Source organism: Varanus komodoensis, unplaced genomic scaffold (genome assembly GCF_004798865.1).
Source record: "Varanus komodoensis strain SLA01 unplaced genomic scaffold, ASM479886v1 scaffold1, whole genome shotgun sequence".
NCBI lineage: Eukaryota > Metazoa > Chordata > Lepidosauria > Squamata > Varanidae > Varanus > Varanus komodoensis.
Window position 1 is genome coordinate 132,034,713 of NW_025335268.1, and position 26,988 is coordinate 132,061,700.

The window sequence follows — 26,988 nt, forward strand, 5'->3', positions numbered from 1 at the left end:
AAGAAGAAAACACTACATTGCCTATCTTAATCCAACTTCACTGAAGTCATAGTGAAATGGCAGGCGGCACAGTAACTGCAAATTTGAGGGAGCTTTGACAAAGGTATTCACAATATAGCTGAAGCACACCCATTCCCACACTGACCTCTCCACCCAGTTCTTATAGCTGGGTATATCCTTGGCATAGAGCAGCTTGTTGGAGGGGGAGTCCTTGCCCAGACGGTGCTCGGAGGTGGAGCATGAATCCATAAAAGTCTGGGCCACGACTGAGAGGCAGGCATCTGTGATACTTCCCTTGTGGATGTCAAAGACAAACTGTGGGTTTTTAATTACATTCACCCAGAATCGGAGGGGAAGACTGTGGAGAAGAGGGGGAGAAACACACATTATAAGTGCAAGAAAGAAGAGGGGGTAGCACATTTCACCCTGCCACTTCCACTTTTTTCCTTTGTTTGCTTTATTCACAAAATGGCTTTTGCTAGCCAAAAATAATAATCTGTGCTTGGCAATAAAGGCTGCTATCACTGCAGCCAGAAAATAATCAAAGCCAGACTATATATGGTACCAAACTCCAGCCATGTTAAATATGTTAGCATGAGTAAACAAAATAGGGGGTTATATTTTGACCTGAATTTATTGGGTACTTTTAGTTGTTTGTACTGAATACACCAGAGTGAAAATGTCTTACAACAGTTCAGAACAATCATTTTTCGGTGAGGACCTTGCTCTGTGATTTTTCTCCACATGGGTGTATTTTTATGTTCAACATTTTAACTGATATCTCTTGTATCTTAACAGAGCCTTCTCGTGGATCTTTAGACGTGTGCTCCCATTAATGCTTTCTGAATAAGGATTGGTTTATTCTTTTAGGTTTTCCTAAATACAAATGCTATCTTCATTTACTGGGTGGATTGTCACTAGGGGCCACTGTTTGTCTTTTTTGCTCATAAACAGCAGCATAATGCTGTGGAACAAACAAAAATGCAAAAGTTTTCCTATCCAACAAATGAATATACTCAGAAAACCAGGTGACCACCCAAAGAAAGAGAACCATGCCTACTAATAATTTAAGGGCGGTTTTTTGAAGATTGTAAATCATTGTTGCCCCTAGCCACTTCAACAGCTACTTCTACTCATGGCTGGAAAAAATGAGGTATGTTGTCAAAGTCAGCTGCTCCTTGAACCAGCAAGAAAAACTCAATGACTTGTTATGTTCACCTGACAGACGAGGCAATTAATAGAACCCCTGAGTACTTCCTGGGCTCAGATTTCAATGTAAGCCAGAAAAGAGCATTTCCCTCTCTGATCCACTAATCTCCTGTACTGGTGGCAGGGCGGAGGAGTACCTCTCCTTCTTTCCTCTCTCTTCCTCCATGATATCTGGAATACTGCTACAGCAATGACTGAAGCACAAGGAACACAGAGATATGTAGTTTTTCCAGGGCTCCGGTAACTTAGTTGCTGTTATAATGCATTCCAGCAGGACACTCAGCCCAATAGCATGGAAGGTCATATGTCAAATTCTGGCATTACAGTTTTAAAAGGATCAAGTAGCTTGTGATGAGCAAAACTCCTGCCTTGGACCTTGGACGCCTGCTGCTACTGAGTTGGATTCTGCCATGTTTCTCATTGAGAGTTCAAAGAAGAATGTGCCCAATTGTGCTTCTTAATTTAGTTTAATAAAATGCGCACTTTTCCAGATTATTATTATTACTATTTGGCGAGAACTAGTCTTAAAAACGTTGTGTGTGTACCATTCATTACTATGGATAAATTGATGGCTTGCCTTCTGTACTATAGGCCTGTAGCTACAGGTAAACTTTTAAAGTTGCTAAGATAAATGGAAGAGGCCTTGCTTATGGAACCATGATCTGCAGATTGCCATCTGGAGGCAGCATTAAGGTGAGCCTTCTCTGTGGTTGTGTCCATACCTTATGTAACATCTGTCCACTTGGTGTGATTTAGAAATCTGTTAAAGATCCACTGTTTCACTTAGTGCTTCCCAGTCTGTGAGTTAACTGTTATGTTTTGATTGTTTTGTTAAATTTTTTAAAATGTATAAAATAAAAAAGGTAAAGGTTTCCCCTTGACTTAATCTCCAGTCATGTCTGACTCTGGGGGGCGGTGCTCATCTCCATTTCCTAGCCGAGGGAGCCAGCGTTTGTCCGCAGACAGTCTCCGTGGTCATGTGGCTGGCATGACTAAACACCAAGGTGCATGGAACACTGTTACCTTCCCACTGAAGTGGTACTTTTTTATCTACTTGCATTTGCATGCTTTCGAACTGCAAGGGTGGCAGGACCTGGGACAGAGCAACAGGAACTCACCCCATTGTGCAGATTCGAACCGGCGACCTCTGTCTGTCTGTCTGTCTGTCTATTTATTTATTTAGAAAGCTTCTATGCCACCCCATTAGCCGAAGCCTTGGGGCGCCTTACAACCTTTTGATCAACCAGCACAGCTATCTATCTATCTATCTATCTATCTATCTATCTATCTATCTATCTATCTATCTATTTAGAAAGCTTCTATGCCATCCCATTCACCGAAGCCTCGGGGTGCCTTACAACCTTTTGATCAACCAGCACAGCAGTTTAAACCACTGTGCCACCTAAAATGCCATCTGTCTGGGCGAACTGCAAGTTTAGATTAAAAAAGGTCTACAACTCTCAGCATGCCCCAGCCAGCTTCTTAAAACATCACTGCTAAAATATACTGTTAATAAGCATTTACAACTACAATGCTGATAAATACAAAGCTACAATAAAATGATGAATGTCTGCATTTATTATGAAATATTCACTCCAAGGTGCCACTTGGCCATTCTGAAGGGGGTGTCAGTGGCTGTTTCATTGGGGATTGTAGCAGACAGCTAGACTGTAATATCTTTAAAAGAAAAAAAGAGTAAAGGGCATAAAGGCTGCAGTGAGCCTAAGTGGAGGTGGGCACCAGTCAGTCTTGCTGAGTAATCTGCTGGAAGGATGGAGGGGAATGAGGAGCCGGGAGGAGCAAACAAGCCATGCTTGGCCCAACCAACCCACTGTGGCAATATTACCACAGGGGACTAGCATGATGTACAAATGGGCCTTACTTGTTTTTTTTTTTAAACTGGCACTAGTCAGAAAATGACCACAGACAGGTTTCTTTTTCCTGGATGACTTGTCAACTGAAGCTTGTGCATTGCCCATGCATCTCAGACTTGCACTGTTAGTTTGCACCTTGCAAGGGGACAGGCTACTTAGAGCCGCTTTCTTGCTCCTTTGCCATGGACTACTATTCCAAAAGACAAACAAGCAAAACAAAACAAGGAGAAAGTTCGTTTATTGACCATAGTCCTGGAAAGAGTGTTAAGAAGCTTCCCTCTAAATCCTAGGCATCTGTATTCAAGGTAGAGTTATGATTCATAACTCTAGTCTGGCAGGATTAACAATGCCACACTTTCCTGGTATCTTTTGTGGCATTCTGCTTCAGTAAGAAATTAAACCACTCTCTTTTCAGATGAACTACTTTCTATGCCCAGTGCTACCTAGATTTCTATTCTGCTATTTCAACTCACCTGGATTTTTTCCCCCCAAAAACCACTTCCCTAGTTTGAAATTTCCAACCAATTACCAAAGTTCTTCTCACTTTCATTCAATACTTCTCCTGATTGACCTTCAAACGTGAGCAAAAATTCTCAATCTTAGGTGTGTTATGAAACTTAAATCTTTCCTACATTGTCATGGCAGCCACAGACTGAACACACACAGAGAACCACAGAAGAGCCTGAACAGTTTGGAACAGCCATGGAATTCTGTTGTTGATTCTCTTTAAACTCTGAGTGTAATTCCACAGTTAACAGAGCTATTCTTCCATATTATGAGTGTGGCATGGGAATGAATGGTTCTGTCAAAAACATATTCTCAGATCCTGTCAAAGGCAGGACATCTAGGGACATCTAAGTTACTTTTGCTGACAGGCTTGCTACAATGTATGAGTACAAAGTACATTAGTTAATACAACTAACAATGTATCTTTTTTCTAAATCTATTAGTTTTGTTTGCAAACTCATCTGGGCATCTATGCCATTTCACCTAATGGCAACACACAAAGATACTGGGATGCCCATCAACTTAAACAGCTTTAAAAGAAGAGACAAGACCATCAAGACTATAGCTACCATTCATGATGGCTATACATCACCTTCAGTACTACCCTCCACATCTGGCTAAGGTGGCTAGGGTACAGGAACAGGAGAGGGCTTTTGGATCCATGCTTTGCTGTGGGCTTCCCATGGGTTTCTAGTTGACTAATATGTGTGAATGCTATGCTGGACTAGATAGGATTCTGGTCTCTTCCAGTATGGCTGCTCATATTTTCTTAGCTTTTGAAAGGGTAAGATCCTCCTCACATGGGGAATCTGCTGGTACTGCTAGTGGGGAGGAATGTGGATACTTCAATTTTCATTGACAGATGCCAAAAGCTGGGTATGAGGGAGTACATCCCAAAGAAATGTTCACTGTAGCCAAGACAAAACACAAAATATGAAAGTCTTGATTTCTTTTAATTAACAGTCTACCTGTGGCAGAATTGGAGTTCTTATAAGGGGTCATAGCTACATGGCAAATACATACTTTGAATGCAGAAGGACAAAGGTTTATCTAGAATTGTTTATAATTTTAGAAATCTGCATTCCAAATTAACTGCACCTCTTGGATTAATATGTGGATTGGAACATGTCTTTCAGGTATATTCTGTAATTTCCTGCATGCTGCAATGCAATTCTCAGTTGTTAAAATGTAACAAACTGTGCACGTGTGTGTGTGTGTGTGTGTAAAAAAAATTTAAATGTGCATTTTTTGACAGTTAAAAAGATCTGCAAATTCATGTTCAAGAGTAATGGAATTATGGGTAAAAGCATGCAAAAGTAATATGGACAGGAAATAGATTCATTCATCCCTAGGTTCAACCACTGAGCTTAAGGCCCATTCAAATCAACGGAACAAGTTAGGTACATCTTAGGTCATTTCCAGCTGATTTCAATAAGAATAAAATTCAGTTCTCTCATCTGGCCTCAGCCCAAAGGATCTTGGATAGGAGTGCTGGAGGAGGCTTTTGCTGAGCTAGGTGGCCCAGTGATCTCATGCAGTCTAAGGCAGCTTTGTCTGTTTGCATGATCACAGCTGAAAGGAGAAGTGTTAAATGTTGGTTTGACTTAGGAGGCTGGAGTGTCTATCCTCTCAGGATTCTCTTCTGGCTCTTGCATGCAGAGATTAGCAGCAGTTGGGAGCTCTCTGTGCTACAGGCCCATGTGGTCTGGCAGCCATAGGGGGAAAAATCTCTGTTCATCGGCGCCACTTGGTAGCTTTAAGAAGTGTCATTTTATTCAGGATTCCAACGTTTTATCCTAATAACTCATTCCTCTAAAGCTTCTGCTAAATTGTTTTTAGCTCCCCACAGCCTTAGCAGGGAATCTGGATTTGGCAGACAGGATGATTAGAGGCTTTTCAAACCACAAGGGATTGAAGAAAACACACACACATACACACAGGTTGGCACTGTCTGTATGTGTGAGCTTTTATTCTGTAGTAAATTTCTAATCCAGGAAATTTTAATCCTAAAATAATAGCCAAGAGAAATATGTAGCAGTGGCAATTGTTTTGAAAATGAGGAATATGAACAGCTGCTCCTGTCAGTTCTAATCATGGGTTCCTGGAAGCTGCCCTATCCCCTATACAAGACCATGTCGGAAGTTCTACAAGTAAATGAATAAATTGGAGAGTAGCTAATTGAATAAATTGGAGAGTAGCTAATTGAATAATCTATTTTGTGCAGTTGCTTAAATTAAGTAATATTGCAACTAAGGCTCAGCCACAGTGATCCATTTGGACTTTGTTTTGCTGTTATAACTAGTGCATTTTGGAGACTCCACCCTGCCCTTTGGGGCTTCCTGCAAAAAGACCAGTGCAGAAAGCCCCAAAGGAATGTTCTTGTTGGAGAGTTGGGCAGTCCTGGGTCCAGCTATGGGGAGTGTCTGAACTTATCTGAGCAACTTCAGGTGGGTTCATTTTATGTCATCCAGTAAGTGAGACTTATGAAATTTCTGAACATTTGTGCTCCTGGTGGCTTCTTTGAGTATTTCCTGTTCAGCTTTTTCTGAGGTCTGTCATTAATTCTTAGTGATGGAATAGAGCACTGCCTTTTGGATGCCTCTGCAGTTCAGAGTACATGGATTATATTTCTGGCTCTACTGATTGAGAATGTATCACTGAATCAGCTCTAGATGTGATAACACTATCAAGTAATGGAATAATTAATAAGGCTGGAAAAATTAATGAGAGAGGGCCATGAATCAATTGTAAGTCTCTGTCTGCAAAATAAATGGTTATATACCAAGGGACTTTGAGGTCAAATGATTCCACACCTACCTAATGCAAATCTTGTGTTTTCTTTGAAGAGTTATGTTTTATCACTGTCAGGAACTAAATATTGGTGAAAAACAATCCAATGAAGCTGGGCCAACTGCTGGGCCGAAGAAAAAATGTGTCCTATAGAGCACACAGACAGCCTCAGAACTAGGATTCTCTTCTCATTACTATAAAGCCTGGAGCCCATTTATTAGTTTCCAATTTTCCATGTTGAGCAAAATGGTCACACTACAGATGCAGATGGACTAAGCAACTGTCAATTTAGACCTCTGCCAGTCTCCCCTTCAGTCAGATTCTGGCATTGGTTGAATATTGTGAGTTGTGAGGGACCAGAAAAGTAGAATTGTACCCTACAGTTCCAAGATTCCTTTTTGTTGCTTTGGGGAGGCACTGGTGAGGATAGAGGAAAACATGGTGGACACTTATGGGGCTGCTCTCAAATAAATCTGATCACTTCACATTAAAAAGAGTAGTTTTAAACATGCCATAGTAAAATTCTGCACAAGAAGGCACGGACATAATTTGTGTTACTATCTGAGAAAAGCAGATGGTACTAAACTGTAAAACTGACTACCTAGAAAATATTAGAGAAAAAGTTGAACAATAAAAGAAGCAGTGCCTGCCTCTCTACTGAGCACAATAAAATCCACCTTATTTTTCGGGAGTAAATGCAGAGCTCTTTCCAGGATGGTTATTTCATTTGTTTTGCTTACTTTTGTTGCTGTTTAAAGCTTGAAAGGCTTTTAGAAAATACCTTTCTTCTAGTGTACTGATTAGAAACAGAGTTTCTGAATTCACCATTCCCTTAATTGAGAGTGGTTCTGTTGCATTGTTAGACTGAACAACCCATTTCGATGCAATAGATGTTTACTCAGAATTGCCAGGTACACTGAATGCAACAAGATAGGCCAATTCACCTTTTTAAGAAAATGACGACTTGTACCTCCTGCGCAGTCAAAATGCATTCATGTGTTCACTTTCAGAAAGCAAGAGGAACATATTCTAGGTAGTTCCATGATAAGCTTAGGAAGCCTCTACTTTACTTACACAACCCCTTTTGTGACCTTCAGTACACATTCCACAGCTCAGCTCTTCCTCCATACCCAGAAACCTTGCCCCCTCTCACCAGTTGCTCTTCCAGGTGTGCCTCACATCGGTGTCATGGATGCCATGCTTATCTGCCTGCTCATCCAGGAAATCAAACATATATTTGATAGCCAATGGGAGAGCGCTGCCTCGGTGCACAGTGCTGAACAACGTCTCGAACAAGTCGTCCACAAATTTTTGCAGTGTACCCTGATGGAAGGAGAAGCCAAAGTGTGAAGGCATCTGACCACACACTATCAAGAGGAAGAGGTGCTGGACAGTTTTGTTAGAGGCTGAATACTTTTGCCATCATTCCAACTCACCCTGGCAATGAGCAGTGGTGGGCTGGCTCTTGGCAAAACGAACCATGGTGTCCCTGATAGATGAGCTGGCTTTCTGAGGGTTGTTGATGCCCTCCCTCTGTCTTGGTGCTCCCATGAATAAACTAGGAAAGTTCTAGGGAGGGCTGGAGTGGCTGCGCTCTCCCCTCCTTGCTGTTATTGTGAGCTGTTTTCGCTTTGCTGTAGCTTCTCCCCCACTTTACCCTTTTTTTGCTCCCGAGATCATGAAAACTGCTTGATATCTCTGTTTTGGCAGCCACTGACAGCTCCTTCAAAATGCATGAATGGGGGTGGGGCTGTCAGTGGCTGTTAGCATTCTTCCCATGCACAAAAATGCACTTTACCCACACTTGCACAACTGTGAACGTTGTACAAGTGTGGGGATTTGAAACCTTGGCTGATGCATGTTGTGAAGTTGCAGCAGGTACCAAGAAGGAATATATAGATACCAGTTTAAAACTACCTTTTGCCCTGTCAAAAGTTCTTTTTTAAAGGAACCCAGAGTTTTGACAATTAGTTGTCAAAACTTCTTTTCACAAGAAAAATTGGGTGCATATCTACAGTCTTCTGAGCATGTAGAAGCTCAGGAAAGAGTGAAAAATGTTCAACTATCTTGAGGGGGAAAGATGGGGAATACTGCCACAAAAGGGGTTTAAATCACACCATTCCCTTGCACATTTGGTTTGAATTGACAGCCTTCTGACATCTGTCAAGAGAAGTTAAAGGGGAAAAATACAGTTTGGCTCTTCTCTGGGGTGCTTTGCAGGAGTTGACATTGGCTGTCAAAACTGAGATTATAAAAGATGACTGTCAGACTGGGTTTTAATATCGCCAGAAAAAAAAGGCAAGGGGAAAGATTTGGCAATGGCGCTTGGCTTGGCAAACCCAAAATGGCACATGAATTCACGGAGGAGGGGAGAAAGTCAATTCCAGCTGTCTCCAAGCATTGTTTGGGCACTTTTGGGATGGTTGGTAATGGTGGTTGACCAGAAGTCACTAGGCAAGAGCAGTAAGCAGGATTTATGCACTTTCTCAGTGGGTCAATAACCTTTTCCACGTACCCACCTGGATCTGGATGACACATCAACCCATTGTGAGTACAACATAAAAACCTGTGGGCTGCTGGGTGGCTTGTTGCCCACAACCCTGGGAAGATTTGTCCAAGTTGGCATTACCCAACAATTCCGTGTGGGTATGAACCCAGTTGCTAAATCAAAGCAGCCTGAGCAACTTGCAGACTGTGAATTTGCTTTCCTTGTACTGATACTTCAGGGAAGGCAAAGGTGGACCTTGGCAGAGTTCACACATTATGCTTGGTGAAGAAAGCATATTCCCATATTGCAAGGGTAACATAAGGTAGCTAGTTTCCCTCCTTATGTGGTTGCTCATTTCGAAAGGTTAGCTTTGATTTGTTAATTATTCAGTCTATGTTATTAACTCATTTGTGGGATGGTCTTACAATTGTTTCATTTAATTACTACTTGTAGTATTTGTATGCAAAAAGATAGAACAGTAATAATTTTCACTGTGACCCCTGTGGTGAATGTCAAAAACTTACACTGTTGATAAAGAGATCCAAAATCAAAGCCCTGATATTACCTTTGTAGCTAGCAGCCTTGTCAGGTAGATCTCTGACACCATCTTACTACCCCGGTCACCTTCCTTCTGGTCTCCATGGTCATGATTCTTGACCAAATGCCAAACTTTCACCCCACTTTCTAGGTCTGGGGTAATCATGGGTGCCCTGGAGCGGAGGCTGTCTGGGCTGCCTGTGTACCGAAATGTGGAATCTGGACAGGAAGAGAAAGAAGCTGGTAATATACAAATGGAAAACAAGCTTGGCTACATCTGTCTCACTTCGTCTGTCGCTCTCTAACAGTGGAGGCATCTTTAGTAGCTTATTTAAGCAGTAGTGACCAAGTAAACACATTATTAAGTCACAATCTTTTTCAGACAATTTCTAGTCAGTGAGCTGATCAAGCTAATTTTTGGAATGGCACCAAATGCCTCAGGCATTTTCTATGCTTTATGATGCATGAGGGTGTGATGTGAACAGTATTATGTGCAACTACAATTGACCTCATGGACAAAATGATTCTTGGATCATAGGAGTGATCAAAGGTGACTATCCAGCTAGAACTGAAAATAAGCCCTTATGATCTGTAGTCATCTTGGCCACTGAAGCTACTAAATGCAGCAGAAGCTTAAGATAAAGGTCCTATGTCCTCTTAAAAGGTTGTCATCTGCTTAAACTATTAAACTGTTATCTGCCAGAGAATGGAATAAGGCCTATTGGAGTAAAGTTAAGCTAGTCTAGACACATTTTTAAAAATATAAACTCAACTTTCTTCAACTTCATTCTTAAACAAACACTTGTTTTGCTGTAACCAGCTCATACTGGTTGTTTAATTTGTCACTCTTCCATTTTGGGTAACAGTAGAATTAAGGAGATCCCCATAAATTAGTAGCAAAAGAGTGAATCATTAGAAAATTTTCCTAAGCTTCATTCTTGATTAATACTCAGATAAATATGAATATTCCTGTGGCTGTAATTAAGGGGTTAGAGCACTGAATCGTTCTATTTTTAAGCCAAGTTCTGCACTGATACATAATGCAAATAGAGAGGGTAAATAGGCACCCTCATTTGCATGCCATCTGCACAATCAAAGATATCAATATCAGCATTAGTGACAACTGGAAGATTCATTGCATGCAAATGTTCTTATGTAAGCTCCTTTTGACTTAACAGTTCAACACTGATATTGTCAGATACAATTATTTTCTCTCTTTAAAGTAGGTCTCCTATCCTGGAAGAAGTTTATTTCTATTTATTTTTCTATTTATATCCTGCCTTTTTCCTGCAAAGGGCTCAAGGCAGCTTACATCTCCTTCTCCATCTTATCCCCACAACAACAACCCTGTGAGGTAGGTTGGGCTGAGAGTCTGTGACTGGCCCAAAGTCACCCAGTTGGCTCCATGGCTGAGCGGGGACTAGAACCCAGATCCTCCGAGTCCCAGTCCCATGCTTTTAACCACTACACCACAGTGGTTTCAAAGGTGGTATCTCCTACTCAGTTGCAAACAAAGCTATACTGGCACAGAATCATATTTGTGTTCTTTATGGAAATGTTTTGAGAATTAGGGAAACAAAGCTGGATGGTGCTTAGAACTCTCACAAAATGAAAGAGCTCAAATCTAGTCTTTCTAAAGCATCAGTAAAGCACCCTGGTGTTTTATTATCAGACATAAGGTACAATAATTCTTTGGGCCAATACAATGTTTTGCCAAATATAAACAAATTCCAATTCTCAAATATATGATTTTTAATCCTAGGCAGTTTTTGTGAAATTAAAATGGAAATAAATGATCACATGGAAAACATTATATGGACATTAATATATATTTCATTGAAATAAGGCGTACAAAGGAATGACATTGGTATCCAGATGTATATTGGTTGTGCATCGTGTATGTCTAAATATGCAAGGGAGCGTTCTGGTTGCCTTGGCAGTGGGTTTGTGATTCCTGTTTCCCTGAGTAGCCCTGGCTCAGCATGTCCCTTTAGCAAAAGGGTATGAAGTGCTTTTAAGTAGAACTGCATGTTACTGGGGTGAGTGGGGAGATGGGGAAGCAATGGAATTCACAATCTTCATCTACTGCTTTAACTTAGCACTAATTCTGAAGTGACTCATCATCAGTGACATCAGTGTGTAGACAAATTTGACTGGCTGTGTGATATTGTGGTAGCATCATATCCTAATGTGTTCCCTGATTGGTTGAGTTCTCTGATGGAATTAAGACTGAAAGAAAAAAGAAACACCAGCCAATAGCAGCATAAAGAACAACATAAACTTGATTGAAAAAAGAGGAATGTTCTCACCATAGAAGCTACAATCCTATGCATGTTTAGATGGCTGGTTGAGGAATATTGAGAGTTGGAATTTTTTCCATCTTAGATGGATTTTTTTTCCATCTAAGCACTTGATTGAATGTTTTTTCAGAACAATCTATCTCTCCCAAATAGCTAACTTGTGCACCACCACACCCAAATTCTCAAAACCAACATGAGCAAATATTAGGTACAATCTTTTCCCAAATGTATCTTATTCACTCATTACATTTTAGGTGTACGGATTTGGTGCACATGTAAGGAGGGTGGCTACAAGAAGGGCCTTCTTGGGAGTCGCACTCCGACTTTGGAATGAACTCCCCAGAGAAGTTCACCTTGTGCTCTCTTCGTATTCTTTTTGGTGCTGGGTCAAGACCTTTTTATTTTAACTGTTAGATTGGTTTTAATAGTGTTATATTTTAATACAGAGTGTGGCTATGCCTTTCATGTGATCATTGGTTCTGTTACGATGTGGCATGGGTGTGTTTTATTGTTGTACGATTAAGAGTTTAATATTGTGTTTAACATTTTATACCATCTTTCATATAATTTTATTGTCTGTAACCTGCCCAGGGAGCTGTGTGACTAAGGGGTGGGCTAAAAAATCAAATCAAATCAAATCAAATCAAATCAAATCAAAGAATAAATATATAAATCTTTTTAAACGTAACATTTAAGTTAATCCCCTGATGGCTTAGCTGAATTTGCATCAAATTAGTTTTGTAGGCTTAGTATTTGAATTTTGGAAGGTTTATCTAAGACTCCTGGATATTTGAATTCAGCATCCTTTGCAGAAGTTTTTGAATAAGGAACTTACACAATAGCAAAGCAGGATGAGATGAAACATTACCTTTAATAAAGAGTGCACAGCTACAACTGTTCCTCTTCTCTACTCAGAATGAAGCATGGGCAGCCTTAAATGGACAGGGATACTAGTGTGGGAGTAGGGAGTCTTCAATTGTTTCTTGCCCATAGTGGTTCTGATTCTGACTGGCCACTGCCTGCACATACAATTTGCAAGAGAAAAAAGCTGCATCGTCTAGACTGGGACCACCAGGGGGGCAAAAAATTAAAGCCCTTTTTCCTGCACATCATATGAGGGACTCCCTTGTGCTATTTTATTTTATTTTTTGCATAAAAAATGGAGCTGCATACTACATATTAGCTCTCCAACTGTGACTGTTAAGGAGTAATTGTCCAAGCCAGTGGTTCTGGTGTGTTTATTTTCTAAACCAACCAACAGCCAAAACTTCCTGGGAGGGTCACAACGACTAAAATAATAAAATACAACATAAGATACACTTTATAAGTTTAAAGCTATAGTTTGAAATGGAAGGAAAAAGCAAAGTAAAATCTAGTGCCAATGCACAGATTAAAACAGGATGATAGCTGTAAAATGTTTTAACAGAAAGATGAAAATGTCTATGAAAAGAGCAAGATTGTCACCTGATGCCAGAAAGAGGGCAATGTTGGTATCAGGTGAACCTCTCTGGAAAGCTCATTTCACAATCAAGGTGCAAAACCAGAAAGGCTCTCTTCTTAGTAGCTACTACCTGCATAAGTGATTGCTATGGAAATTCTCATCCCACAGACAAGGGGGCAATCTCTGTATGTGAGGTTCTCCATGTGTGCACTAAAGCTACCCACTTTGGACTGTGTTCTGTGTTAGTGAAACTATATATTAATTTTTTTTAAAAGAATGCATTTACTAAGTGCCAGGGATAAGACTTCCAAGAAGCTTGCTAGCCACCTGACATAGGCCAAGATGACAAGGTTAGGCTACTAATATGGAGAATCAAGGAATTAGACCCTTTAGTTTGTCATCATATGACTTTAGTTCTTACCATATCTACTAATTGAGGTCCGTGATATGCTAGCAGAGGCGGGGATGTTGTAGGAAGAGGTCTGCTTGGGAACAAGGGCTACTACAGAGCGATCTGACACCTGGTGGAAGAAAAGGGCAAAGAAGATAAGCAAGCAAATGGAGCATTGTAAGGAAATTCTGTACTACAAGGTATTAAAAGAGTACAGCTAGCTAAAAACATTGGAAGATATAAATCTTACACTCCAGTCTTGGCAGAAGCATATGGAATGGCATGCGGTTCCAGAAGACTAAGGAAAATAAAGTGTATATTTCCCTATTGGCCTGTTCTATCCCTGAAGAAAAGGACTGAGAAATGAAAAGACATATTGAAGGCATTCTTGGTCATTTTGATTTAGGATTACACTTGATCCAATAAAAATGGAGATTCCCAAGAATTGTAGCAACCCAATTAAAGCAATAACACACTGGGAATAAAACAGCTATAATAATGTTATGGACCATAAAACATTCCTATTAAACCATTTTTTATTTTAACTATTTTTATGAACTTTAAAAGTTTGATTAATAGCAGAACAAGTCATAAAATCATCTTTCGAGATCTTAAATGGCCAGTATCACAAAACTGCACCAAAAAAGGGGTGGTGGTGGTTAAATCTGGGAAAGTCAAACTATAAATGAACATTAACACTAACGAGATTTTGTTATAGCAGGTTTTAGTGGCAGTGTTTCATTTTACCCTCCCTATAAATATGAGAGTCACAAAAATTTAACTTATCTTCATTAGCAGACCTTTACATCTGAGATTTGTATTAACAGTCTCCTAGTGCAGAATGGTTGTGGGAATTGAAATGGCAAGCTCTTCTTGCTGGAAATGCCCCCCGAGTTGTATTTGACTTTGGATGGAGGCTCACTGTTTCCTATCACCCTTTGCTGGACTTGATCATATTGAAGCTGCTCCATCTTTGGGCCTTATCTATTCAAGTGCTTAAAAAGGCATGTCATGTTGGGAAGTGTCTTCCTTAAAATTAGTAACTCTAGGCACAGACTTAGAGCTTTAAATGTTACAGATCAGATCATTAATTTTCTTGAAAGGGGTATGCATCCCAAGTTTATCTATCAGAGGAAGTCATACAGAAAGTGGTATGAATATGCACTCAAGGTTAAAAATACTAACAACAACCCTGTTGTTTAGGATTTTTTCTCCACTTTACTGAATCTTCATGCAGCTTGAATCTATAATATTTCTACTGTGACCTTGTAGTTTTCCTTAGCACAAGCCCTCTTTCTACTGTGATCAGTATTAAATGACTTGCAGAGGAATCCACACTACAGCACCTTCCCTTTTTCAGGGAGCATAGGCACAGTATTTACGAAACAAAGACTGACCACTACTGAGGTACACACTAATGAATGCAACACAACTTTTGCTATTCTGAATACATCAATTTGGATCACATACAAATTCAATTGTGGGAGAAGGAGAAAGAGCTGGAAGGCAGATGGGTGCAAGGAAAAGGCCCTTAAAAAGTGTGTGTGTGTGAGAGAGAAAGAGAATGGGGGGGGGGGATTTGTGGGAATTAATCCATGAGCTATGCACAAGTAGGCAGATTTTTCAAAAAGAGGAAAAATGACAGTTTCTCTGCTCCCTCCTAAAACATCATGGAGAAGGACATGGGAAGAGAAAAAAAGGAAGGCTGTGGTGCCATTCACTGCTGTTTTCCCACCTTCTAGAGGGGCGAAGGGAGCAGGATCAGTACTCTACCCAAAAGCAAGTGCAGCCCTCCTGTGCTGACTTTCTCAGAGGAAGCACCATGAAAACAATGCAATTTATTTTGAGGAAGAATCATTGCAGATAATGTGCTTTACTTTCGAATAGACACATATCTATTCTGGGGCAGGGGGTGGGCAGAGGCCACGAGAGAGAACACAAGGGAGGAGAGAAAGCCACTCTTCAAAGTCACTACTGTTTGTTGAAGTCAAACAAGATGCTTTCTCTTGCAGCACTATTCCCTCCCAGCCCACCAGCCTGCTGAAGCCACTAATTCTGCCCAAGATGGGTGCCAACAATTTCAGCATACACTGGGATATGTACTGCCGAAAAAAATCAACATATAAACAGTTTTGAAGAAACTGAAGACATCTGAGATACAATGGCAACAATAGTGGGGTAAGATGCTTTGGGGTGAATGTATCTGACAGGCTGGTGAGTCAGCATTACAATCCTGGTGCAAATGTCATTCAGTGACTTTATTACCCACTATTTTGCCTCACATATCTCCATACTCATCAGTAAGGCATATAATGCTGAAGCAATGTATTCTGTCATTCTTAGCATTATTCTGTTCCTTTTACACAGTTAGGATCTTGGAATATTGCCTATTTGTATACTATAATTACTGGAAAGATCCTGCATGTCTCTCTCCCATTTGCTAACATCTCAGTCTTTTCACCCCTTCTCTTGTTTAGGGTAGTATTAACCCAGAACACTGCCTCCTTCCATTCTTTGGTGGACCTATATCAGCTTCCCTTGCTGTTTGGGCATGGTTGGAAATCATATAGGACAGAGACTTTTCCACCATGGCACCAAAGCTCTGGAACTCTCTAATCCTTTGCTTCTGGCTTCTTAGTGGCAAGCAAAGGTTGTTCTATTTCTGAGGCAGTTGTATTGGGGTTTATGGAGACTTTTCTCCTGAAATGCCTCAGAAAAATTAAACATCTGGGGCACTGGAGGAAAATGACTCTGGCAGCTGCTTAGAATCAGAGCATCAAAAAAGTTAAAAGCAACAGAAAAGAGCCCAAGTTTCTTCCTAAGGATTCCAGATGCTAACATCAGCCTAGTTCTTAGAAACAAGATTCACAGCCATACTAAATTTCTTTTCCTGAGCACTTAAGTACAGGTTTAATTCTGAGGACTGTTTTATGCTACTTTTTATATTGTTGTGACTTTTGCCGTATTGAAATTTTGCTTACATTTTAATGGCACTATTGTTGTTGTTATTATTTTGCAAGTTCTCTTGGCCTTGCATGTGTCTCATATGGCAGGAAATGCTACCTAAGGCCATCTAGATCAAGGCTGTTTTGTGCTTTCAAAGTTAAAACTCCCAAACTATTTGGGAATCATGATAGGTCTTTCAGTATCAGAAAGATGTGCTCCACTGACTCACACCCACCTGTAAGGTGAGCCTAACTACTTTTTAAAAGGTCGATACACATATAGAATGTTGCAGCAACAGACTGGTGTAGAGGTTACCAAGCCACATATCACAGTGTTCATTTTCCAAAAGTAGTCACAGCTGGCAAACCAGCTTAGACTGATAAAAGACCCTTGTGGCCACAGTTACCATCTGAGATTCCAGAAGCAGCACATGGTCCAAGAGGACTTTCAGAATGTGCACCTGGTGTTCAATGGAATAGCATCCCCTTTCCACAATATTTGTCAGTTGTAAGTGGTTAAGAACACTCAATTAATTACACTAAAATGAATTGTCCTCAATTCATCACTGATGAACAAATTGAAGACACCCACTGATTGCCTGATTAGACTACATCTGCATTCACTGCACTGCCCATTCTTCAATCTTCTGTAATTTTGATAGCTGAAAAGAATGCTATCTCTGAATTTCAAAAGAAGAAACAAAATTGTGCTTCGTTTCTGGTAAAGTATTGCTTTGATAAAATTCTTGTGGCAAAAAAGGGCAGCTTCTCTTTGTGGCTCGTGGGATTTCAGGTTGGGCTGCTGAATGAGCTTGCATATAGTAAGAAAGGGCTGTGCACATTTGGCAGCAAATTATTTATTTTTCATACTCATGCAATGGAAACAGCTATTACTGTCAGCTGAGGCAACAGTCTGATTAATGTAAAGGACAAACAAAGAGCACAGCAAAATACTAGAATCTCTGAGATGCCTGCCCTAGGCAACTGCTATTGAATACATGCATATATCACACATGTTTTCACACAAAGGTTCCTACTGCATGGTCAAAGAGCAAGAACCAGGCTTTTAAACTCTTACATGATGCTGGCATGGCAGGAGATAGCCTCAGCTATACCTAAATGCTAAGACTTTTCACGTTACTAAAAGGATTTGGATACTTGGCTTCCAATCATTTTAAATAGAAGCTGTGCTAGGATTTTCAAAGTGAAAGGAATTTGTGCTTTTTTAGTCATTTAGCTGCTTGTTAAAATCCCCATTTCTCCACTCTCTTTAATAACAGCCAAAGTAGCTTTGCAAATCTTAGCCTGCAATTGTACTGTATTATAACAGCCTGCATTTTGATCTATAGAGAGACAAAATACTGGGTTTAGACAGACAGACAAATGTTCAGACCCTACTTAGCCGCAAAGATCAAAGGGTGAACATGGACAAGTGATGATCTCTCTCAGCTTTATCTACTTTACAGAACAGCTCTGAGGATAAATAACAGACAACCGTAAAACACTTTGTACTCTGAACAATGTTATAAGAATTTTTTAGTCCAATAATGATCAATAACAGAGGCATTTTCAACCATTTATGAAAGAAGTCTTACAAAGAAGGACTTCTCTATTTCAGGAATTCTCGCATCTGACTCACAAGGTATCAAAGGTATAACTGATTTCCATGTTATGATATTGATATGACTTGAGGGAGCACTCCTGTGGGGAAAAAGAATCTGGAGTTCTGATAGCAGATTTTAAGGCTATAAATACATGAACAGTAGTCCCAAATAAGGCATTGTAGTCTAGACTGAAAGACCCAACATGTAGCTGGCCTATACACTGTGCACAAGCGCTATCGTGCTGTTGGCCAAGAAAGAAGCATCTCCACCGACACAGGAGCTGTCCTGAACCACCAGACTGTTGCTACTCCAGCCCAAAGGCACAACTGACCCTCCTACATGCATCATCCAGAATCCAAATGTGACAGAAGAACGGCACAGGGCATCGCAGACACAGCCTACAGTGATTTCCACTGTCAACTGGTAGCAGCTAAGTCAAATGATAAAAACTGAGATACTGAAATTCTCTGCATAGCTCAGCTGCAATCAGTGGCAATAGCCAGCGTTAGCAATTGGTATCATAACCAGAAAAAGGACCACACTGCCTAAAGGCTTTTGTAGATTATCAATTTACTGCCTTAAAAGGTGCATTTTCAATTGTTTGGGGGATCCAGACATTTTCCTTCTTGCCAGCATCCCTGCTGCAAAGAAATAAAAGTATATTGTAGTAATATTGGCAACAGTTATCCCTGGGAAAATGTGGTTCTTCTTTCTCAAGCAAGCACTTCTGTTTTAATAGCAAGTGCAGTACAGACTACAGTTGTGTGATTGTTATGGGCATCAAGTGGGAAGTTGGAAAGAACAAGACGATAGCTTCCCAGCCTGATTGGTGACCTTCATTATTTTCTGCTCCTGCCTACTGATTAGAAGATTAGTTCTCTCCAGGGTAACACACAAAGGTGGAGTGTTCAGGCAGCTCTTTCCATAGAGATGAAAAACTGCAAAGCTTCTGCCACCCACACCACCGTCCGCCAATGGGTAAGTTGTATCGTGCTCTTTTTCAGATGTACCACCTCTTCGGTACATAGCTCCTGATGTTTTACAGTTCAAGAAAGGTAAACAGGCTATTCCTTTTACATGGAAAGGCTATTTAGCCTTCGTGTGGAAATTGAATTTACTTACTTAAAAACTTATGCTTTCTGTTTCACTCCTAAAGTCTAAAGTGTTTGCATCTTGGGACAGATAGGGGATTCTGTTGCTGTACCATCTACTTCATGACCCAACTGTCGTCCTACTAAGCTGATGGAAGTTGTCCAAGCAGCAACATTGAAGTCTCCCAGGCTGATTCTGGGAGATGTTAATCTCCATGCTGTGCTCACCTTTACTGAACTTCCACAGCCACTCTTGCCACAGAACTCTATGGTATTTTCATACCAACAACGGTAAAATAGAGACCTTGTGTCCAGACAACCAGAAAAGCCATGGGAAAGTATATGAATCTTACAACAGAACACTGGTGCTCTGTGTAGCTCTGGGACACTAAAAAAAGAGCTGCTGCTAATCAAATGGTTTATAAAGGCCTTAAATAAATAAAGAACTGCACAGAAACACCATAAATGGGTCCAGATAGTCAGACAAGGATAAGAAATTACCATCACTTCTTGTGATGTGCAAATCTGGCAATGGCTCTTCAATAAGAATTTGTCTAAGTTAGCAACTTCTGAAGGTGTAGGACAGCTAATGCCTCTTTTGATCATATTGTTTCATGATACCCAGTAGTTTCCTCTTTTGGGGGGAAGATTATAATATAGATAAACTTTGTATTAGAAGACTCTAATATTCACTAATGTTTACTGTCTTTATGTTCTTTGAAATTGTCTAAGGACTTTCTGGAGCTTAACATATGGTCAATTTAAATTGATTTTGTGTATCCTGTTGACAGGTTAAAGGCTGATATTACAATGCTGGAAGGACAAATGCTCACCTCCTATAATGCAATAGATTGAGGACATGACAATGCTGTCAACATTTGAACAGATGGCAAATAGATGCCACAAATGGATACATGCAACCATTATGTATTGCTGAAGTTGATGCATAACTAATATATTAAAAAATCTATATTCTTTTTTTCTGTTTATATTTTTGTGCTGTTGAAACTCAAATTTTAAAAATCAACCTTTCATGAAAACCATTTCTATCATGAAAACACATAAAACCTTTAGGGGAAGACCAGTGAGAATAAATGGCTCTTTGTGTTCTTCTGAAGGACTGCATCCAAGCTGGTAATGAGTTCCATAAGGTATGGTGCCACAAAAATTCTTATTCCTTGTGCCTACCAATCTGATCATTCATAAAGGCAAGCATACAAGAAGAACTTCAGTCAGTGACAGAGAATGCAGGCAGACTGGTATGGATGAAGGTGGTCCTTCAGATAACTTGGCCACACTGCTTAAGGCTTAAGGACATAATCACAGCACCTGTGTCTTAGTGATCTGAAATCTCTCCTCCTACCCTGTGTATCCCTGTAGTTAGATTGTTTGTCTACCTAGCAAGCTTGCTTCATAGGGGAGAAGAGATTCAGGTTAACTAATATCAAGGCTTTCCGTTTTCCCTCCCTGCCCACCCACCCTTTTCCACCTCTTTGCGGCTGAATTCCCAGCCTTGGAGGGCATCCAAAGCATCTTCCAGCTCAGGCTGAAAGGGGGCAGAAACAGGGGGTTGGTTCTCCTCTCTTCGTACTGTCTGTATTCTTGGAGGGGAAAATGCTGTGTATCTTGTGATTTCACAGACAATGTCTAGTGAAATGATATAAAATGATCTATTACGTAGATTCTACTTCATGTGTTGCACAAGGCAGAAGCACATCTGGCAGGGACATCTGTGAGAGTTTTCTCAGTGGCCACACTTAGGTCTCTTCAAATCCTGTTCTAGAGAGATTGAGCCTCCCCTGGCCTGGTGAAGGACTAGAAGAAGGTTTCAGGATGTACCCCCAAAGTTTATTTTCTTTCAGTGCTAGTATAAGCCCTGGTGTCTACTTATATAGTTGCATATATTCCACCTTTCCATTTAAAATAAAACACTCAAGGTGTTTCTTGCAGTGCTGATGAGAGAACTGAACTGAATAATCTCTCAACTGAATAATCCTGCACTGGGGACCAGAAAAGCCTCTCCTCTTCATTTTAAGAGGAACCATGGAAACTGATCCTGGATGAGTAAGTGCTGCTGGCTGAAACTGCAAGCTGTGTTTAAAGCTTGGTTTTGTGAACGGGTGGGACTCGGTAACGAAGTCAACTGAGCAAATTGCCAAAATGAGTTCCTCACTAGCTGGGTGGCTAAAAGAAGGCTGCTAAGGAGGGCCTCCTTCAAGTCTTGCCAGCAACAATAAAAGCATTTGAAAGAGACTAAATTTCTAAGCAGAAATTTGTGTAAAGTAAAGGAGCCAAAAAGTTATTATGTGTATTTTGTACAACATATACACCATGCCTCTTAAAGCTTATGGGGAATTACTAAGAGGCCTCAAGGAAGCTGTATTTCTATTGAGTTCAGCAGTGGCAGGCAGAAATAGGTGCAGTAAAAATCGTTTCTGAGAATACAGAATCAACATTCCTAAGTATTTTCACCTAAAAGGGAGTGTAGTGATTTCTCAACAGGAGGAGAGGTAAGCAAGTGAAACAACCTTGCTTAAGGTAAGATGGGTCCCTTAATCTCCACCCAGCAGTAGTCTGTGGCTAGTTGAGTCTCTGACTTCAGCTTTTTATAACTTTTGAACTTCATCTGCCAGTTTTGCTGGCAATGGCAGTGGTGGGGTGGGGAAATATGGAGTTCTTCACAAAATTTCAAAGAATTCCAGCTTCCTTCCTAGAAAACTAGAGCATGTAACAGAAATTACATGCCACTGCAAATACATACTAAGTCAAAATAAAGTAATAAGGAGTATAAAAATGGAGCTAGAGTGTGATTACCTTTGAGTAGAACTGTCAGAACCCTGGACTTTCATGGGAATGGACAATGTATTATTACATTCATGTCCTGCTTTTTTCTTTTTGCAGGGTGGTTTACATGGCCCTCTTTCTCTCCATTTTATTCTCACAACAACCCTGTGAGAAAGGTTAGCCTGTGAGTCAGTGGTCTGCCAAAGTCATTCAGTAAGCTTCATAGCTAAGTGGGCACTGAAACTCAGATCTTCTAAGTCCCCAGACACCCAAAGCAATACTATGATGTCTTATTCTAACCACCGAAATCTTATAATTATTTCTCTTATTTATTGATCTTACAGATTACTATTCAGCTCTTTTCTCTAAGGAATTCCCAGCAACCTACACTGAATTTCTCTTTAGATTCTCACCTAGATATTGGTTAGGCAAAGAGCTGCATAGCTTCAAAAACAGAGCTGCAGCAGGAACCTTGCAAGCATTTGTCTTCCATAACATGCAGATGTTAAAACAAATATCTAACGTGGAAAGTGGTTAAAACCAGAGGAGAGCCACCTATCAGCAAGCTCCTGCGTGAGATTATCATTCCTTTTCCACAGGAAAATCTGTAGCAGCTGTGACATGACCAGTCACCTGAAATACTCAATCCTTCCTCCCCCCATCCCCCTTCAAACATTCCCAGCCACTGGCTCATTGGTGGTCAACTAACCCTATTTCATCAAGGGTTAAATCTACTCTCTCAGTCTAGCGCACTCTCTATTTCACCCTAATCAGCACCTGCGATTGAAAATTCATTGCATTCCTCTGCCATGCAATCCTTGTCTGGGCAATGTCATTTGCACACATTACAAGGCAGAATCCTTTGGGGAAATGGGGTTATCAAGTAGCAAATTGCAAGAGCTCCAGAGGTTGCCAGGAGCTGCATCTAGGAGACTGGCTTGTGTATTTGCTGACTGAAGATAAATAAATGGTTTATGTATGTGATACCAAGAGTGTCTATAATGGGCAGAAAGCTACCAGAAAGTTAGCATAAAAGGTAGGTGAGAATATTTAACTTGCCTCAACATAGGAAACTTGGGTAAGCATGTTAACTAGGGAGTGTCCAATTTAACTAAGTTGGGCTCATCTCTGAGCAAACACATTTCGGATTGCATTGGATTCACATGGGTGCCTTTGGACCATTGTAGAGTGATTTTTAGTTATCCTCTGGAGAAATCCATTAAGATGTGGATCATGAAAAGGATTCAGTATGGATTCAGCCTCCTAGACAACTCTACAGTTTGTCAAAATGGCAGTTTGCTGAACATAGTGTGGTGCTTTATGAAGGGACTTGTTAGGCCCTTCATATTACCCAGTTTAAAATCTGTGTACATGCTACTAAACTGCCACATGCAAGTGAACAATACACAGAATTGACAGAGAGCTGTTAGCAACTGAATTTCTGATCCTGAAAATAGCATCTCCCTGCTATGTGCCCTTCTATCTGGTTTCCAGGAAACACAATTGTTTCAGAAGGATGATGCATTATGTAGGATAAAGTCTAATGACCATGGAAATTAATAGGAAGAGTAGCATGAGAAGAAAGGAATATGTTTATTTAATCAAACTGTGTGGCTTTTCAAGTAAAATGAAAATGCTTTGCATTTCTCTTTCCTCAGATTTTTTTTACAAATACCAATATATATATAGCCTTGTTAAAATGTTAAATAACTGAAAAGTGCTCTACTTGATTACAAGAAACTGGGGCCATGCCTAGCCTCATTGGCTTGCTTTCCCCACCCAGTGTCTATGTACTGTGTAGGGATGTCTATAGAAGAAACGTCTGAGTACAGAACTTTATATTCAAAGACTTTTATGAATGTTGGATCTTTGCACAATCCTGGAGGTAGTACAGCCTAGCATTTGGTATTATTATTTTTCACATATCTCTTATCTATCTTTCAAGATAAATCCCAAGGAAATTAAATGTGGTCATTGTGTGAAGACCCTGTCATGCCTCTAACATGTTAAGGAGGTTTATGTTGCAGCCAAACAACACTTCTGATGTTAACTTTCACAATTTTATGTGTTAATTGATGTGTTTATATCTGCCCTTACAGTCTAAATTTCCCTTTTGTCTCCTTTTCCCTTATGCTTCCAGGTGAGCAGATATCTCAACAAGATAGACACTGAGCTGTGCACCCTGACAATACAACTAAAATGATGGTCTTTACCATGGGGAAAGCAGATTATACCCACTGCCAGATTTATTCCAATTGGAAGTCCCCACACAATATTGCAATTACCTAAATGTAACATTAACTGTGAGCAGAAAAAATAGCCTAACAGAGCTAATGGTTAGAGTATATGCTCTCTTTTAGAAAATACTGTACCCAGAAGAATCAACATTCATAGAATTATTGTCCCAAGGGGGTACTAATATCCTTTGGCATGATCCACACCAGATTAAATTAGTAGTAGCAGTAGTAGTAATAGTAATGTCATTTCTATATCACCCTATAGCCAAAGCTCTCTGGAAGGTTAATAACAATGCATAAAAACAAAACAATAAAATAGAAATATCATAAAAAGCAAAGCAGCATTAAAGTAAATTTAAAATAGCTAAAACATATATTAAATCTGACCCTGTAAATGGGAAATTAAACATCCATTCATCTTGGATGGGTAATCCCCTGGGAAACTGAATAAATCTTTAAAGGTTTCTGCATAAAAGGCTAGCTTCAACTGGTGCCAAAAGATGACAAGTTTGGCTCCAGGCAGGTCTCAGTGGGGAGGTTGTTCCACAGAAGGGTTGGGGGCACCTCAGAGGAAAGCTCCAGAGGATGAGCATAATGTCCAAAAAGATCATGGCTAAAAACTCTTCTTTTTAAAAATTCAGGCCTCTGGCTGAGCAAGAGTCAATCTCCAATCATTTTTGGTGAATAATTAGACATTTCATTCATTCATTTCACCAAAGAGTTGCTCTATAGCTCAGGGCAGCGTGCTAAATAACTATGTAACAGTATAAAACAAATAATATAACTTTAAAACAAAAGAAACAAGAATATCAGATACAGGAATAGCATTTTTAAATGAAGGTTAAATACCAAGGCAGTATGGAGAAGGGCAAGTTTAAAACACAGCTTTAATGTAGCAAGAAGCAAGTAGCAAGCTAAAAGCTGTAGGGAGTTTAAAGTACTGAAAGATCAAAAATGGTATTTTGCCATTTTTGGCAAATGCTGGGAAATCAGCAGAATCAGTTCTCACTAAGGAGTACATTCCAGAATTTAGTTATTAAGTAGATGGTTTCACAGGATATGGATGAAAATTTTATTGATAAAAATGTTTGTACAGAAAGGATTTCTGGAACGGCACATCTGTTCTTTTCAAGGATCTACCTTGAGCTGATAACTTTTCATTCCAATTCACCCATTTCCTGTAAGCACTCCAGATTCAGCCAAGTGGATAGGCTTGGCTTAATATTTACACTTGCAGATAAGCAACATAGCATTAACCCCTTTCTCTGTGGTGCTGTCTTACCTTGCTTAATCAGACTGACTGAAATTGCTTAGCAGGACTGCAACCCAAACGATCTGCTGAATGTCACAGATTGCCTATGTGGCAGGGTAGGGAACTGAGGCCAGATTTTCACAATATGGTGACAGTGTCATATGAAATGGGCCAGTCTTCCTAAACTGAGCTTTGTGCGAATTGCTGCAGAACCAATTGCCCATGTAACCTGGTATTCTGTGACATTTGTTCTGACTACCACTCTACCCAAGTGCCTAATGTGCAGCCCACAGCAGATCTTGCACTGCATCTCAACACAATGTTCCTCCACCACATTCTAGTCCTACGTTTCTGTCACTGCAGCTATTGCACTAGCCTCCAAATCCTTAGCACTGGGAGTTTAGCTCCTCTTCATATCCTGTCTGTCTTAAGAACATGGCTGGCATTTTTAATTTAGTCAATTTTCAGCTCTGCTTGTTTCTGTGAGATGTGTGTCAGGGTTGTTTTCCCTTTTAATACTTGAACACATTGAACCATTCTGATTTATCATAAGAATGTGACTCTCCCTGCCTGCCTTGTTAGAAGAAATGCTGAGGAATTAAATGTCTGGTTTTTTTGCTTTTCCTTCCACTCAGTTGATTTCTGTGGGCTGCATGCTAGGTTTTGCTTAGTTACCTGATAATGAATCAGGGTGTTTAGCCGCTTCCAGTCACCCTCAATTTTGGTAGTGATGTCTTCATCCTGAAGGACAACACGGGCTATTCGGCCCTGGCGCCACTCTGCAGGAGAAATAGTATAGTGGGCAATCAAGTTCAGAAGTACAGATATCTCAGTGGCGGGTAGGCTCTCTGAAAGGCTGATCCTCGAAGAAGGGAAGGGAAGGGAAGGGAAGGGAAGGAGGCTTCTCTTTCTGTTTACTCTTGTACAACTGCAGTTGTCAGAACAGTTTGACTCCATGTAGATGATTCTAAATTAATCCTAAAATGACAGAACCATATCAGATATTCAAGCCTGCCTTTTCCCACCTCTGTGGAAAGCTTTCTAAGGGGATCTGTAGCACCAGGATTGGTGTCATAGGTAGGCATAGCTGGCAGTGGCTGTTGGCCTAAACTGCAAGAGGGCCTGTTGATAAGCGCTTTCTCAATCTGCTCCTCCCTTCACTACTGCAAACAGCATGTTCATCTGCCTCTTACTCTGTCCCAGACAAAGCTGGTGGTGAGAAAGAAGAGGAAGAGATTCCATTGCACACTTGCTCACTGGCCCTCCAAGTGTTGGTAATGGAGAGAAAAGGGAGAAGGTGCGATAGCAACTAGTGGCAAGGGCCATGGGACAGTAGACTCACTGAGGTAAGGGGCCCATTGAGGATGTCTTGTCTATGAACGCTCAAAGACTTGGAGCCACCATAATGGGTTCTGTGGTCAACACTGTTAAGGGCTAAAGTAGAAAGGCAAGACTGTTGTTAGCCTTACAGAGAGAAATGCCAAACACTCCAGTGATTTTCCCACAGTGATTAAGATTTATATTAGGCAAAGGGTAAA

General features: G+C 40.4%; 1 protein-coding gene across 3 annotated transcripts in view; it reads right to left on the minus strand.

Moving 5' to 3' along the window:
• Positions 1–26,988, minus strand: part of PLXNA2 (plexin A2) — a 451,621-nt gene that overhangs the window by 13,227 nt on the left and 411,406 nt on the right. For 2 of the 3 annotated variants that reach the window (XM_044446913.1, XM_044446912.1), the window contains 5 exons: positions 26,126–26,229; positions 13,568–13,667; positions 9,434–9,624; positions 7,534–7,703; positions 146–358 (listed from right to left, as the gene is read on the minus strand). In XM_044446913.1, coding sequence (XP_044302848.1) covers positions 146–358; positions 7,534–7,703; positions 9,434–9,624; positions 13,568–13,667; positions 26,126–26,229 — 778 coding nt within the window. Of the gene's footprint in view, positions 1–145; positions 359–7,533; positions 7,704–9,433; positions 9,625–13,567; positions 13,668–26,125; positions 26,230–26,988 lie in introns of those variants that run through there. The other variant, XM_044446919.1, reaches the window with a different exon arrangement.